The 18,374-nt window shown below is 26.1% G+C and overlaps 1 protein-coding gene across 1 annotated transcript; it reads left to right on the top strand.

Moving 5' to 3' along the window:
- The first annotated feature begins 1,557 nt into the window (after positions 1-1,557).
- Positions 1,558-14,142, top strand: Alg3 (Alg3, alpha-1,3- mannosyltransferase). The gene is made up of 9 exons (XM_067266032.1): positions 1,558-1,762; positions 5,967-6,066; positions 6,145-6,292; positions 6,391-6,551; positions 6,628-6,748; positions 10,177-10,379; positions 10,470-10,528; positions 13,462-13,597; positions 13,771-14,142. The coding sequence occupies exons 1-9, from the start codon at positions 1,594-1,596 to the stop codon at positions 13,910-13,912; spliced, it is 1,239 nt and encodes a 412-aa protein (XP_067122133.1). The 5' UTR covers positions 1,558-1,593; the 3' UTR covers positions 13,913-14,142.
- Positions 14,143-18,374: the final 4,232 nt, after the last annotated feature.

Below are 18,374 nucleotides of genomic sequence, written 5' to 3'. Positions count from 1 at the left end.
TTTAAAATCTTATAAAAATTTACAATATTTTGTATTATATTTTATTTAAAAAATCAAAAATTACCTTCTAAGTTAGAAGTTTGATCTAAATTCATTTTTCTTTAAATTTTTAACTCAATTCAAAGTCATTTTTTGTTGTTGTATGCAGTTTCCAGCAAACTTTAATAAGTTTTTTTCTATTTGTGAAAATTTCTACGTAATTCAAAGGTAATTTTTAATATATATCTTACACAGCATTATTAATATGATTTTGCAGGTTGCAGAACGAATTAAATTACTTTAAAAAACGAAAAATAATTATATTATTTGATTTCATGATATTTTGTATATCTTAAAAATAATTAATTTTGTCCCGGAATTTCCCGGGATCCCGGGAAACAGTTCACTTTTATCCCGGAATACCGGGACAAGTAAAAGACCGGGAAATGAGAAACCCTACTATTTATTATATATGATAATTTTAATCTTTTCGACGATTTTTAGTGTTCGATAAAGAAATTACTTTAAAAATTGTACTATTCTGTTGACTGCGAAAACACGAAACATGTGTGAAAATAGAGAAACGAGACGATGAATGAACTCAAATAATTCTAATTAATTAAGATTCAGACGTGATATTAATGTATTGATATATACCAGAGGTGGGCAAGCAAGAGTTCAGTGGGAGCCGAAATATAGGTTTTGCAAAATGCATGAGAGCCGCAGTTCTGTACTGTCGTGGCGGATAGTAAGTATAGTAAGGCTGGGAAGGAGCAATTTCAGCAAGAGCCGCATGTAACTCAAAAAGAGCCGCATTTGCCCATGCCTGGTATATACGTATGTAATATATAAACTATAGCGGATTATTGCACGAGTTTGTCTCGAGTCTTTTACTCGTCCTCACAGACACGAGCTGCTATAATCAATTGCAATAGTAGCACATTCAGTAGGCAAAGTTAATTTTTCTCTATCAAAAAATTAATTTATTAGGAAATTGAACTGCTGCTACTTTATTTGATTCAAGCCAATTCTGACAAATAATACATTTCTTTTTTATTAATTTTTTTTCCACTGTGTAGCCTACAATGTGAAAATTGGTAACTTAGATTCAGGTACATTATGGAAGAAAAATTCATTCTGAAATATTGTATAAAAAGGTAAGTATTTTGTTTTTATTGGTTCTTTAACTGTAGCCTTCTGTAGTTGATTTAGACAGTACTGTATTACAGTAATTGCAGTTTATTTCGAAGATCCCAAATATTTTTTAGTTTCAACTCTATATGACACGTGGATATTTTATTTGAAAAGTATAACTGACAGACAGTGTTTACAGAATTATTATTACAGACAAATGATCTTCAGTTAGACGCCAGCTTGGCTTATTGAAAATACCGAAAAAAATATAGTTTCAATGCAGTAATTAAATAAAATAAGCTTGCAGTAATTAAATATTTAAATAAGACGTTTCACATTAAATATCAAATAAAACTTTTCTAAAACAATAAAATAATGAATACAATTTATATATATTTTTTCCTTTTCTTTATGGATCGTTTCGCCTTTTCGTAACATCCAAGATGGCAGCCCCCTTGCTAGCCGTATATCGACGTGGAAATGTCGAAGAAAAGCTTGCAGAAAGCGAAAACGAAATTATGGAGGATTATAAAGAAAGAATTCGCTGAAAAAAACCTAATTTTGAATCCGAACTATCTATGGATTGCAGCAATCATTTTAATTTTAGCAGAAATTATAGTGAATGTTATCATCATCACTAAGGTTCCTTGTAAGTTCCTTGGGCATCTTCTTTGCATACTATTTATATAATATATATGCATATGTTTTTTTATTTAAATATAATAGCTATAATGTTTAGACAATTATATATAGGCAGAAGGCAGGACCTACATACTTAAAAACTGTACTTAATAACTTTAAGCTTATTTAATAAGCTTAAATTATTTTTATAAGACTTTGGATCAACATTCAACTGATAATAAAGTCTCTTCATATCCCAATTTTCAACAGTAAGATTGATACAATAAACAATAGCAGTCCTTACCTATTATTAAATCATTTTTTTATTTCCACTTTTTATTCTTTTATTTCATACAGTGGGAATAAAAAATATTTGTCCTTTGTATCAGATTATTTGACCGTTGAAAATTGGGCTAAGTAGAGACTTTGGATCAGCATTTAACTGATGATGATAAAGTCATATAAAAATAACATTAAATCCATTCCAGAGAAGATTTTTATTTGGTACTTATTACATTGTAATCTTAAATACATTTATCACAAAAATAGTCATATTTTATTTAAAACAATATTAAAATAAATTTGGAAAGCAATTTTTAGTTTTGTAGTTTAATGTAAAAATTGTAAGGTAACAATAAACTTGATATTATTTGATGTAGACATAAAAAGTTGACATAGAGTCATTTTGGGGGCCTATATCGCGTGAAGGGTCGTCCGTACAGCCATGATTCATTAGACTTTTTTTTGTTCCTATCAGTATGCTCTACAGCTCTGTTAAAGTCCCAACCCCCTCATTCAGATCTAGAATTGTGCCGAAAGTGTTTTACACTTTTTTATGCAACTGAGCAAATGCAATTCTAACATCTTTATTGAGTAACAGGAAATAATTAGAATACTATTAAAGAATTTGTATAAAAATTAAATAATTTTGTTTAAATACAAATTAACCTTGATAAAACACATTTTATACTTATAATGTCTAAGATTTGTTATAAACTGAAAAACATTTCTTTGAGTACATTTTATTTATACTCACTCTATTATTCTGAATTAAAGAAATATTATATATTTTGCCAAAGAAACAATTTTATAAGTTTTCACCAGATTGAGAGAGATTATTTTTTTTTAAATCAATTTTAATAATTTCTTAAATGTTTACTTGAGAATTTTATTAAAACTACATTTTTAAGTATATGAAACATAACTTTTATTGTATAAATTACATTTTACTTGAAGAAAAAAGCCATGACCTAGATAGACAAAATGTTTTATTTGGCAAGAACTTAATGTTTGTGGGCTTGGTTCTTATCCAGATTCAAATTTGTTTTTTCTGTTTGAATCTTAATTCTTTCTTTGGATGTATTTTAATTTTATTTTAATATTTAACTGTTTAAAAACACATCATACACTCAAATCATAATAATAATAATAATGATAATTTTAAAAAGGATACCATAGTTGCAATAGTTAAAAATTACTTTGTGATCAACAAAAAAAGCAAAGTGAAACTACTAAAAATAAAATTAACATTTAAAATTAATGTTGATTGAAGTAATAGATGTATTTTTATCAAATTTTTCACAAATTTCTATAAATTATTTAAATTATTTTACTATAACAAATTATAATAAATAATTTATTATAGTAAAATAAAGTAATATAATAATAAATTATAATTATAATAAATAATTATAATTATATAATAATAATAAATTATAATAAATAATTTATTATAGTAAAATAAAGTAATATAGTAATGCGCATATATTATTTTTAAAATACTATGATAACATATTTATGCTTTCTTAAAATATGTGTTTTACCAGCACAATTTGATATGAATAATAAATTACATAAAAGAATCAATTAGTAAATCTAGGAAAAAACATGTATTTAAATGTTATATGAAATGTAGGAGAAATGATTATCCAAAATAATATGTATGCATATATAACAACAAAAACAGCCTGACTAAGAATGAGATTTACTCATAGTTACCTACTGACAATGGAATCAAAACCAGTATACATTAATTGTCTGTCACATACTTTTAACCTGCCTTCAGTACAACAAAACCAGAGAATACTATCTAAAGTAATAAACTTTTTCAGATGAAGATAGTGTTGCAAATGCTATTGGACGACAATGACCAAAATCCTACAGGTTTTTACCTATCTATGAAGCATAAACCTATATACAATACCATAAATAGTTAAAGATTAACCTAATACTTCTGTCATGCATTGATAGTCTTTGATCTAAGAAGGCTCTTATACCAAAAAACTACAAATAACAGTAATAACTAAGCTTTAATTTTAATTTATTGATTTAAATGCTGAGTTTTCAGTTTATAAATAGACTAGAAATTATTTAACAAAACAAAATACTTTGTGTTAAGGTAGGCAGTTAGGTTGCCATCTTGTTACAAGTTTAAGAATTGTGTTAATTTAGAATTTAATTTAATAATTTAGGTTATTCTAGAAGAAAAAAATTAATCTGGAGTGAGATCTGAGCTTACAAATTATTTTGTTTCATTAATTACAAACTATTCTGTAGTCTGAAAATATAGCATTTAAATATTTGATTATAGAACAGAACAAAAGGAAAAAATGCTCATCATTTAACTGTTTTAATGGATTAGAATGCTTTTTTTGTACCTAGCATATAACTTCTCTTAGATATTATATTGTGGAAAAATAAACAAAAAACAACTAGCTTTAATATTATCAAGTTTCTATATTTGTTTCCAACCTGACAATTTTCACACCCTTTGGATAATGTTTTCAATTGGACACTAAGAGACTTTTCTTTTATTAAATAAGCATTTTGGACAGTTTTAATATTTAATTAATAAAGTAGAACAGCTAAAAAAGTCTCTTGTGTCCAATTGAAAACGTTCTCCAAAAGGTGTGATAAGTCCTTAGATTAGAAGCAAATATGGAAGCTTGATAACATTAAATTTCAACAGAATGACAAGAAGCAAATTTTTAAATTAAATAGGATATTGGATAATAAGTAATTCAACTGGAATTAATACTTTAAATATGTAAGTTGCAAGTATTTTGTATGTTTTAAAAAAGTCAAATGTAAATGAGCAACTATTTATTGTGACATTGTCCCAATGCCGGGCTGCAATTTTTAATCATATTTTTAATTTAAAATATATACTCTCCACTTCAAATTGGTACTGTAGTGTCTCATCCCTGTACATCATACTTTTTCTTTAATAATAGAGTTATGTCAGTCATCTATTAATGCTTTCAGGGGAAACGTTTTGAATTGAAACAACATGACTTCCAGTTTGCATATAGTTTGTATGTTCATATATACCGTATATCTCGGCGGATAAGACAATAGTTGAATCATAAAAAACGGCCCCCAAAATCCACGGTCGTCTTATAGGACAGATACAAAAAATTAGATTGAAATTTATATAAATTAAAACCATTATAAAAAACAGACAAACCATAATTATTTACTAATAGCGAGTAGGGTATGTGCACAAAATAGAATAGCCCATACGACATTTTTGTGAATAGTCAAGGTCATTACCCAAATGCCAAATCAGTGCGAATGCTTGCAACAATCACAAAGCAGTGCTACCAGATGCAAGAAAATACATTTGTTCATTTGAAAAATTACAAATAGGGCATAATTCTGTATACGCTATACAGTATTATTATTCAAATGATGATCGTTGTTCTAAACTAAATTTATAGGTCGTTGATAGTTTGGGGTCGTCTTATAGGACAGATATAAGCTGAAACTATAAAACTTTGATGAAAATTTATACCTTGTCTTATCTGAAGGTCGTCTTATCCGCCGAGATATACGGTAGTTAATTGCCCCTAAGGTTTCCATATCTGTTCTCAGATTTCATCTATCTAACTCCATCCAGATTAAGAAAACACAGACGGATGGACAACATTGGGAGTTTATAGGTCTACAATTTTTTCAAATTGCAGCCCAATTACAATCTTAAAATAAAACAATTAACATGAAATCATAAATAAAAATATTCAAAATATTAATGAACAGAAAATTAAAGTTTATATTAGATTATTAAAAATAACTAACAAACACATAAAATAAAACAAATGAAATGTAGTTACATTATTTTAGCTTTGACAGCAATTTTCAGTAGAATTTTTTTCCTGCGTATATTTATTTTAATTGATAAAACTGAATATATTAAATATATATAATTCTGTAATATAAATAAATAATTTCAGATACGGAAATTGATTGGAAAGCATACATGCAGGAAGTTGAAGGTGTAATTAATGGAACTTTTGATTATACAAAGTTAAAAGGAGATACAGGTCCTTTAGTGTAAGTTGAAATTATTAATTTGACATTTGTTCTTATTTCAAAAAACAAATTTTGATTATTTTAATTATAATAATTTAGATATCCTGCAGGATTTGTTGCCATATTTACAATATTTTATTACTTCACCGAATATGGAAGAGAGATTTTAACTGCTCAATATCTGTATATGTTTCTTTATTTGTTAACAGTGATTATGGTATTCCGAATTTATATTAAAAATAAAAAGGTAAGTCATTATAATCACTTATTTCTAACACAATAAAAATTCTTTATTTTTTTATTTTTTTGACAAAAGATGATAATTTAATAAAATATTTATTATAGATTCCACCATATGCACTAATTTTTATGTGCTGTACTTCTTATCGCATTCATTCAATCTATGTCCTTAGACTGTTTAATGATCCTATAGCTATGTTGCTGTTATATGCTGCAGTGAATTGTTTTATAGCTAATAAATGGTCTTTAGGTTGCACTTTTTACAGGTAACTTTGACAAAATTTTTTTTTAATTTAGAAATTAAATTCAAAATTTAGTTTTCATTTATTGCAATTCTTTAAGTCTGGCTGTATCAGTGAAAATGAATATTCTTCTTTTTGCACCTGGGCTATTAATTTTATTGTTGAGAACAAATGGCTTGCATGGAACAATATGGAATCTTCTTCTATGTGCTTTTATACAGGTAAGTTTTAATTTTAGACATTTCTGCATTATTGATTTGGAATATGAATAACAGAAAAAATAATTATTAAAAACAAATTTACTAAAAACAAAATTTTTGAACATTAAAATTTGATAGTAAAAAAATCTAGCAACAGTTTGTATAACGTTCCTGATGTAAAACATTACAAGTAAGATATTTTAGCACAAAATTAAAATTGTCTGTGGTGCTATCTGTTATGAGTTTTTGTTAAAAAAATAATGTTTATATTATTAGTTATAAAATGGCAAAAAGCTTAATTTTGAGCGTAGGGATGGGTTTTATAAAAAATTGTAAATGCTAATAATGAATAAAATTGTTATTAAGTCTGACCTTATTAGAGATATACACAACACTTTTATCTTCCCACTCTCTTGATCTTTAATCACTAAACTTTAATAGCATCAATTCCCTAATGAATAAACCTCCTCAAAATTTCAGAAATTTTTGACAAAAAGCACAGGAGTTATTAAGTTTCAGAGGATGAACAAAATCATGTCTCACACATACAGAAAATCCCCAAATTTTTTTCTATTTCTCGATGTTTCAAGGTCTCCTGAGTCTAAAAATGTAACAACTTAGAGGGGATCATTTTTTGACCAATTGCCATACTTTCCCTGCATTATATATAACAACTGGAAAAGTAATAATATACAAAAAGTTTTTTATAAAAAAATTTATAACAGATGATGCCATACACAATTTTATTTATTATGATTAATAATATAAAAGTTAATTAATTAGAAGACACAGTCTGTCCAAAAATGGGAACCACCATTTATTCACTTCTTGTGTTCCAGAATACAAATATTTTTGATGACCCCACCTTCCTTTTTAAGCTGCGTGATAAAAGCTTGAACATCCCCAAGTGGTATGGATGGAAATGAAAAAGATGATGTCTGTAAGACCAGCCAGTTCCAATTTTAAATCTGTAATTTTAATTGGATTTTTCTGTGTTTTTTAAAGGAATATTTTTAAACTTGACAGCCAAGCAGCCTAAAAAGAAAAGTCAGGTCGTCAAATGTAGTATTCTGGAACACAAGATGTGAATAAATGGAAGTTTCCATTTCTGGACAGACTGTGTCTTCTAATTAATTTACATAAGATTGCCATTGGACGAAATTCTACAATATAAAAGTTATTTTTTAATAAAACCTCGTAACAGCCAGGAAAGTTATGCAACTAATTTTATTATTTATGAAAATACATAAATTGTAATTCAAGTATTTCAAAACACAATTTTTATAACACAACAATAATTATTTATAAAGTAATAAATGTTTTCAGCTGTCTTAAATAGTCATCATTGGGTTCTAGAACATAAACTGTTTATAATAGAAAAAGCCATAGAACATAAGTATGTGACAGAACAAAGATGAATACTTAATCAAGTAATATAAACATATTTTATTTATTTAATAGTAATTTATAAGAGAGATAAAAATAAAACAAATTTAAAAATTAACAATATAATTTAATTCATTAGATTTTTACATTTAAATCTTATTTGTTATTTAATTTTTTTTCTTCTTATTTATTCTTTATTCTTATATTTATGGTAACTGTTAAATATTTATCTTTGCTCTACTGAGATGTTTCCTAGCATTTGTATTTTAAACAATTTATGTTTTATAACCTGACAATTATTACTTAAGATGACTGAAAACAGTTGTTTCCTTATAAATAATTACTGCTGGATTATAAAGATTTTTATTTTTAATTATTGAAATTATTAATTCAATTTGTTTGGTTTTTGTTTATATTGCATTTAAAGTTTTTTCAAAATGATGCCTTTTTCATATTTTTAACATAATACATTTACAGTAATATACTTGCACAACTCTAGCATTACATAAATGATATTGTTATATGCTGCAGTAAATTGAACACAACTTGAATGTCACTGTTCTAATCTATAAAGAATTAATAAATACCTGTATAAAAAATAAATTTGTTGATCTGTTAATTATTGTTAAGATTATTATATGATCTACTTTTTGTTATATTTTATATAACTGTACTTTTGCATACTTAATAGAAAAACTAGTTTAAATGTAAACAGACATTTATGATAACTTTTTCTATATTACAGTTGTACAAGATAATTGTTGTACAAGAAAATATTAAAGTAAATAAATATCTCAAAAATATTTTGAAAATTCTAAGAATTAATAATAATTGAAATTATTCCAATTAGTAAAAACATTTTATTTGTAACAAGTGCAAACCACATTTAAATTGTATGATAAAATGAAAACTGCTAGATTTGAGTATTTTATCTAATCATGAAATGTAAACAAAAACATTTCGTGTATATCATTATGCATTACATCATAAAGCAAAGTCTGTAGATGCTTATCCCTGTTATAAATTGGCATTTTTACAAACAAAACTAACTCTTTTGAGTAAAAATAGTAATATTGGATACTATAAAAAGTAAATTGAAGTTTTATGTAATCATAATATTGTTTGCTGAATTTTTGCTTTTATCAACATAAGATTAAATAATTAAATGAAATTAATATGAAAGTAACATGATATACAAACAGTTTTTTCATAATTTTTGGGGTAAATAGTTGTAAAGGCTTCTATTACAAAATTAAATATTTAATGTTAAATTACTTTTGTTGCAAGATAAGAAACTTAAAAAAAGACAAAAGTTCTGATAATTGGGGTGAATAATTTAATATTATTAATAAAGCTGATGAAAGAGAATTTACAGAATGTTGCCATCTGATATGGAATTTAATGATTAGATAAATTATATTAATTTATAAATTTTGGAAAAAAAATAGTTCAGAGAAGAGCTCAAACCTGCAACTCTCATACTTTAAGAGATATTTTGTTATTCATAACTTTTTCTAGACTACAAAGTCTGATTTTTGAAGAATATAATTTATATAGTATAACTGATTATATATGATATGCAGGAGATGTTTTAATTGTATTTTGAAGTGTTCTGTTTTGGATTTTCTAAATTAATAATTATGTAATTTTGGATTATGATACTTATAGTTTATTCACATGATTAGTAAGTAGATCTATAAGAACAAATTTTTATGCCACTAATACCACTAAAAAAAGTCCACATAGACAATACTGTGACTTTCTCTCCCCTCTGCATTATATATGATAATGTACTTTTTGCAATTGCTTCTCTTCCTTAAACTCTACATATAATTAATGGATTGCCCCTAAGATAGGTCAAATTGTACTCTCAGTTAATGAAATAAATGTTGCAATCATTTAAAACTGTACAATGATACTTTAAACAATAAATACATTAATGCATTTAATATAATGCCAAGTGAAAATTAAAGCAGTCTAATATCATAATTATCTATTTTATAAATATAGGAGCATTAAATTATTAAAATTTGAATTATAATTGTTAAATTTTCTTGTTACAGATAATATTAGGGCTTCCTTTTTTGTTAACTAATCCATTTGGATATATATTAGGAGCATTCAATTTAGGACGAGTGTTTTTATATGAATGGACAGTAAACTGGAGGTTTTTACCTGAAAACATTTTTCTCAATAAATATTTTCATATATCATTATTACTGATGCATATAATAGTAGTTGTACTATTCTGTTATAAATGGATTAAGTAAGTATTGGTCTTGTTAGTTTTTTTATTAATATAAAAGATGATTTTTTATTATAAATTTAAATACAAACTTCAGATTTGTAATTTCAGATATAATGACATAAATTTGTGGTCTAAAACGAAAAATGAAACTGAATTATCAGTAGATCGTATCCTTATAAATATATTTTAAACTTTAAACATTTTAATACACAGTATTTTAAACCTGTTTTGATCTTGTACAGAACTACTGTTACTACAATATTAATATTACAGTGGAACCTCGCTTAACGAGCATAATTCGTTCCAGAACCTTACTCGTAATGCAAAACACTCGTTAAGCGAAACAATTTTTTTCATAGAAATTAATGTAAAATACGATAATGCATTCCATGCCAAAAAATATACTCAAATACCATATTTACTCGCATATAAGATGAGATTTTTATTCATTTTTCACTGTTTCAAAAACCTAGTCATCCTATACGCATGAGCGAAGGATCCTTTGCGTTTTTGCAATAATTTTTGTGAACTGTGTATAGTTCATGCTGCCATTATAGCAGAGTGTTATCGAGATCAAGGTGAATGTCGCTTTTAAAGAGATGATCTGAAAATAGCTGGTCACTTAGCAATGATTAAAAATGTAGTTATTTCATATTTGTTAAATTGGTATTTTTAATGAATATTTGTACATTCTGAATCATTAAAAATAAACTTTTCCCTGTCACATGCATTATAATCTTTTGGTTTTGCTACATGGGTATCAGGTGCATGAAAAAGCATTTTTCAAAAGCTGATAGCAGTCATTCAGGAAATACTGCATTTTAAATTCACTTGATGGATCAGAGGAGGATGCTTTGTGGAGTAAGAGTGAAAAAAGAGGAGAATTGTAACAAAGCGTCAGAGGGCGAGTCCGAGTAGACAAAAGGTGATAACGTCAAGAAAATATGGTTGTTTGCCAAAAATATGGTTGTATAATTGTTTGTTTAATACTTGCATTTGATGATAATTTATTTGTGATTAAACAAAATAAAATTAGAATTGTATTAATAAATCTAATTTTCTTTATTTTGATCTTTAAAGTCACACCTTGTTCTGTATGCAAGATTGTCTTATACGCGAGTAAATACGGTATTTTTACATATAATGTTTATTCAAAGAAAATTATACAATATACATTGTTAAGGAGTGTGAATCATCATCATCTTTTCTTCTAGCATGGAATGAACCAACCTGGAATGCAAATTTGATTTGCAGAAAACAAAACAATCACAGATAATAACATGATGGAGCATGTGCACAATCCGGGACTTTGCCTCTCCTCGTAACTTGTTAAGCAAGTCATTTTAAAAAAAATTTGATTTGCTTGTTATGCAAATCACTTGTTATGCGAGGTGCTCATTAAGCGAGGTTCCACTGTATTGGAAACTGCCACTGTTTCTATGAATAGCTATAGAATTCAAAGGATCTTATTTGATTTTGTAAAAAATTTATATATTTAATCATCTGATAACTTTTAATTGATATGAGATAATTAAATATAAAAATCAATTGTTTCCATTTTTCAGTTTTTAAGGAGATATATTTGATTAAGAAATAAGAATATGCATTATAAATAGCTTAATTTTGTGAGAGAAAACTTACATATAGAAAAATAACTTAAAGAATATATTTGAATGAGAATCTGAGTGGGATAAGAAATAATATAAAGATATGGTGATTACTTTTAGTAGTATATACTGTTATGTAGATTTTAATAAGCAAATAACATTCAAATACATTTAGTCTCTGACTTCCATAAGCCAGAATTAGATCATTTCAAACTTGTGTTAAGTTTTTTGGTACAATTGCAAAGACACTTTCTGTATAATTTTATGATAATGTGATCAATCAACCAATTAAAATAATAATCTTATATTAAAATAATTTTTGTCTGCTACTTAACTATTTCATTGCCAGAAAAAGCTTTTAAATTTTATGATTTTATGATATAATTTTTTCTTTTATCTTCTGATGTTATATGATTTTTTAAATTTTGCTATATCAATGATGTAGTAGTAATGATTTATTAGTTATTTTCAAATTATGTAAAATTTAATTTATGGAAGAAGTCCTAAAAAGTATTTCTCATATAGGTCAGGAATAGGTTGTACTAACCTATTCCTTATAAATCTTACTGTATGAATTGGAAGTGCAACTAAGGAAAATAATTAAATTTTTTCACAGATTAGCCCATTCAGTTAATACACAGATATTTGATCTGATTAAAATTAGCTATTTTATTAGAAAACATGTAGACTATATTCTGTCGCTTAGAGATGGAGAATGTGTAATCTTTAGGGATTTCTAATGGCAATCTGATAAAATATAAGATAGTATAATATAGAAATTAGTTATCGTAGCTGTTTCTTTATTTTTTAAGATAAATTAATTACAGAAATGTTTTTTGTTTTTTCCAATTTTTTCTATTTATTTATATTTACATTTATATTTTATTTTTTATATGTATACTTTTTGTCTGTGTATGCTAAATGTAAACACTTTTGTAATCTGCAATATAATATGTATCCTTATGAGATCCCTCTAAAACAGGATGACCTTCTGATTAAAAACTGTTTCTCATCTCTGTCATAGCTCATATAATTAGAAATTTTAATATATTACTGAAATATGTAGATTTAAACACTATTCGTAATTAAACATATTGTCTGCCTGAATTTCATTTCAGAACAGCGCAACGTTTCAGTATACATTAAGTGGGTTAAATTAAACAATTATATAAAATGTACTTCACATTGAATATTGAAAGTCAAAAGTATTTAACAAAAAACAATTATTTCAAGCCATGGAATTAAATCAAATATTTTTAATAACTATCTTTTAATAGAACAATATTTTTTATCTTGTGTAAAACAGAAATAAATATTAACCTATTAGTATTTTGTACAACATATAAATCATTATATATACATTCTGAATATCAAATTTTAATGACTAATTTTAAATGATTGGAAATTGCATAAAAAATATCAAAGATTTTATTTTTTTAATTTTTTATCAACAAAACTAAATTTTTGAAATGTGCCTTAACATCTCGATTTAGAAATTTTATGGCCCTTATTTATATCAAATTTCATTGGAATAGCATTTAGTCGATCTCTTCATTATCAATTTTATGTCTGGTATTTCCATACTTTACCATATTTGTTATGGTCTACAACATTATTGCCTGTATCCAAGTAAGTATTAATAAATACGCAAACTTCTAAATATTAAAATTTTATAGTAAAAACTATAAATAAATGTAATTTAAATAGTATTAAGTTTATTTTCATTATATGTAGGAATGTTTAATAGATTCTTATTAAAATATTCTCAAATTAACTTTGTATATAATTTTTTATTATTTCAGATTATGTATTTTAGGTGCTATTGAATTAGCCTGGAACACTTATCCATCTACAGACTTTAGCAGCTTACTTCTACACATTTGTCATGCGATCATTCTTGTTAAATTATGGACAAATCTACCAGAAAAAAGTAAAATTGCGTGAAAATATATCATCTACATAAATGAATTTATATTTTTCTTTCTTTTGTTTGATCTTTGTTAATTTTCTTATCAGTTTAAAATTGAATTTATTTTTGTCAATATTCATTATTTAACATTGTTAATTTGTTTAATAAGTTTAAAAATATATAAAATGAGAAATTCGACTTGCCCAAGTCACTAAGTGTGATCAAAAGATTGGAAACGTGATAAATAAATTTTTAATATTTTTAATATTAACGTGTGTCACTTTTTTAACAATTTAAAAAGTTTTCATCTTATATAGAAAAGTTTGTGCGTGTATGTACGTAAATATTTTAAACCATTTAATGCGGACCGAAAGTTTTTAAATAAGCATTTTTAAGTATCTAACGTTAACCTTTACACCAATTTTATTAACATCAGAATAACGATTTAAAAGTTTCATACAAAAGTTTGAAAAAATGAAATAAAATTTTGATATTGTAGTTGTAATTTTTAAAAAATTTTAACGACAGTTTAATTTTGAAATATTTTGAGATTTTGTAGAAAAAATGAAACCAATCAAATATTGAAATTGCTTTCATGCCATATGCTGTACTTATTTGTTTTATTTCTGACTTAATTATAAATTAAATTATTATAATTAATTATAAATTTTCAGATATTTTGCTAATTTTATCAATTTATTATTAGTTTTGTATAAACTAATAATAAATTGATAAAATTTATTTTTAGATTTTTTACATATTTTTTTAAGATCATTTTGATTTAATAATTATGGATAATTCATTCTTCTGAATTCAGTTAGCCCTCGAGGAAGTGGACATATTTTTAGAACACACACTTCTGAAAATAAAGATAATTAATTAATAAAACTGAATGAAAAGAGATTATTATTGTTTAAAATTTTGGATTAAAATATACACATACTAAGGACTTGATTATTTTTAATCAATGTTCTTGGAGGGTTGGACGTAGGAGGTGTCATCCTATTAAATGGAATGATAACATTCCACGGTCTCCAATATGAAGGAACCTAATTCAATAAAAAAGAAAATTTATACAAATATAAACATCTACAAACCTAAACTATTCGCTTAAAGCCAAATGATTACCGAATTACATCAGGCTATATTAATTCTATTAATAAAAAAATAATAACATTAATATAGTTAATAGCATTAATATAGCCTGATGTAATTCGGTAATCATTTTGCTTTAAGGAAAATTTACATTTAAAATGAAGTTTCCAATAATAAGACTAATAATTTACAACTTTATAAATTTATATTATTAATAATTTATAAGAAAATTTATAATTTAATATTTCATATGGATTCTGTAATTTCACATAAATTAATTCCATAATTTTAACACACAAATTCATTGTGTGTAAAATTTTGAAGAAATTGTATGGATTACTTTAAGACTTTTTCTTGTATCCAAAATAAATTATTAATTAATATATGTAATATATAATGATGGAGAGAGTTGATAATTTATTTATCCTTAGAAGTCAAAAGTTTGCATAATAATTATGATAATTAATACAAAGAAAGCTTAGTATTAAGTTTAAATGTATGATAAAGATGTAACATTTATTAATATGCAGCATTTAAGTCATTCTACACAGAAAATTTGATAGATTGACTTATGAATTAATACTATATACATTATTGTTAACAACTGATAAACAAATTTAATTAGTAGTCTTGTTTATAATTAGTTAATTCTTATGTGAATTTATTTATAGTTTTTATGAACTGATGTGTTCCAAGATACAGATAATATTCCTTGTTAATTCCTATTGATGGAGTTAATAAATCCTGCTGCTTTATTCAGAAATCTCATTTCTGACATGATCATTTCCCTTATTTGTGTTTGTTAGTCACATTTCTGCTCCAAAAATAATGCTTGATTCAGCCTTGTATTTTTATGTAATCTGATAATTATCTCGCATGAGATTTTTATATTTTTATGAGATATGATGTCAGGAGGGTTCCTGAACTATTGTACATGTAATTAAAGAAGACGGGATTTGTCAAAAGTACATCATTGTACACAACAGGTGAAGTGACTGAAAAACTGTACGGGTAATTAATGGACGGCTCCTTTATGACGAATAGCTTTTCTCTCTTATTATTTAGACTTAAATTTTGATGAAAATATAAACATATTCTCGTTTTATTTGAATTTTTTCATTTAAAATAAATCCGATTATATCGTTCTGTGTCTCGTACCTCCCTGCCTCCCTATTATGTGCCTAGCTGAATCCACGATGGACACAAAAAGATGCTCTCAACACCTTCCGTGTGATAATAGTTAAACGTATTTTCAATTTTTAATACTAAAAACAATTTGACTGAGTTATCATTCAAAACAAATCCATGATTTACATATCCACATGACCTCAAGGATCACGACTCTAAGAGTAACAGTAAGTACACGTGTGGATGTAAGTCTGTTATTTTGAATACGACGACACCTTGTTTTTATTATCTCTTAAAGAGGGACATTGACCGTTTACAGTTATCGTATTTGTTTTTTGGTGTGCGATTACGAATTTGGTCATTGCACACATTTGTGTATATATTATCATGATCATATTTTAAAGTTATGCGCTGTACTGTACATGTAATTAAATCTTTACTGAAATAAACGGCATGAATCTTCAATAACAATTTGGCATTTTTTGACGATGTCATCATAGCAGACATCGTAATTTTCCTTGACAATTGCCAACGATTATTTAAACTTTTGACATCATCTCGAGTATTATTTATGATTACTTTCAACAGGCGAGACTTCTTTTTCAGAACCTGTGCCTATTTCCTTTTTTTTTAAAGCTGCTCTTTTTAATTAAAACAATTCTCAATAGTCTCAAACACTTTGTTCCACGACATTGTCAAAAGATATAGAGCATTAGGAAGTGAATTTTAGCGATAAAAGTTGTATCAGTTCGTCTTTGCTATCATCTAATTATCCTAAAATTCTAGCATGCATTTTCACTGCTGTAGTATGTCTTTAAGTTGGAATTTCTCGGTTGCACGGCTGAATCGGTGATGTTATATTGTCAGGAAGGAAAACTAATTTAATGTTACCTATGGTTCCAAGATGGCGGCTCGTCTGATTCCAGCAAGGAAACAGTGGGGACGCACGTTCTAACCTATTCTAATAATTTTGTTGGTAATAATTATGGTAATTTATTAGAATAGGTTAGGTTAGGTTAAAACGTGCGTCTCCACTGTTTCCCTTCTTCTATTTGCTGGAATCAGAGACGAACCGCCATCTTGATACCATAGGTAACATTAACCCTTTTATATATATTTTTTTTTTTACAGAAAGGACGAGCTAAAAATAATATCTTGCATAAGGCATATGAAAAGCTAGTCATGGCACTGTAGATAACACGAGTGTGTTGTACGATTTTCCACCAACAAAATTCGTCATCTCAAGTCATATATTCACCAAAAATTGGTTAAAAATACTATAAAGTTGTATAAATAAGTTGATTATAATTCATTGGAAATTTTAAACATAATTCTATACATGCAAATTAGAGGATCGGTAAAAAGAAAATCGTGAAAGCTTAGTAAAAGGTTAAAGTATTTTTTAAAAATGTTTATGTTAAAATATATAACACGTAAATATAAAAAGGAATATTTTATTGTATTAAAAAACAAAGTGAAATTTTTTTAAATAATTTTTAAGTGTATAAGAACGAGATTAATTAATAAAAACCCGGTAGTGCCGGCGAATGTTGAGTGCCGTTTAGTAGTCTGTCACGATAATTTTAATGGTGAATATATGTGTTTTAAAAGTGTCTATAATAGTTTGCACCACTATAATAAATGAAAGATAAAGGTACTTTTTAAAATTACTATTATAGTGAATTTGTAGTATGATTGATGTATGTTCAAAATTCTATTCTGTAGCAGACAGATGAGCTGCGTATCAGCGTTCAAGATATTGTAGAATAAAGAGTGGTGTAAAAAAGCCTAGTGTCTACCTGTGCACCTGGTTGTGTGGTAAAGACTAATCTGTAAAAGTTTCTAGCAAATGGACACTTCCGAAGATAAGGATGTCTTATTTAAATTAATAAATTCTACAGGTGAGTCATAAGAAATTGAATCATTATTATCGGAAGATTTTGTAATAACCAACGAACTAGAATATACTACATAGAGTGGCTGAAGCGACGTTATGTTTGAGGAAAATCCAAAATTGAACATAAATCCGCCATTTTCCTTTTAGTCAAGGTAGCGTGGTATTTGTGTTGTGTAAATGCAACGAGTTAGAATATTCTACATCGTTGGTAATAACTGCAATGACAGATATTGTTTCCAAAATAATAGTACAGCTTAATAATAATAAATCATGAATCGAATTGTATCGATATGTAAACTTAATTTATAGTTATGTTTGGGACTCTAAAATATAACTTCAAGAAGTGAATGATAAAATTAATAACATGAAAGTAGGAA

This window comes from Centruroides vittatus, unplaced genomic scaffold, assembly GCF_030686945.1.
Source record: "Centruroides vittatus isolate TY-2023 unplaced genomic scaffold, ASM3068694v2 contig_2604, whole genome shotgun sequence".
Classification (NCBI taxonomy): domain Eukaryota; kingdom Metazoa; phylum Arthropoda; class Arachnida; order Scorpiones; family Buthidae; genus Centruroides; species Centruroides vittatus.
Note: the sequence above shows the minus strand (reverse complement) of the source record. Positions and strands in the feature narration are given on the sequence as shown.

What these genes read in the sequence shown, in the direction of transcription:
- Alg3 (XM_067266032.1), top strand. Translation starts at nt 1,594, where the DNA reads ATGTCGAAGAAAAGCTTGCAGAAAGCGAAAACGAAATTATGGAGGATT. An exon ending in CATCATCACTAAGGTTCCTT is followed by an intron (nt 1,763 to 5,966) that starts GTAAGTTCCTTG and finishes AAATAATTTCAG; the next exon opens with ATACGGAAATTGATTGGAAA. An exon ending in AACTGAATTATCAGTAGATC is followed by an intron (nt 10,529 to 13,461) that starts GTATCCTTATAA and finishes ATCTCGATTTAG; the next exon opens with AAATTTTATGGCCCTTATTT.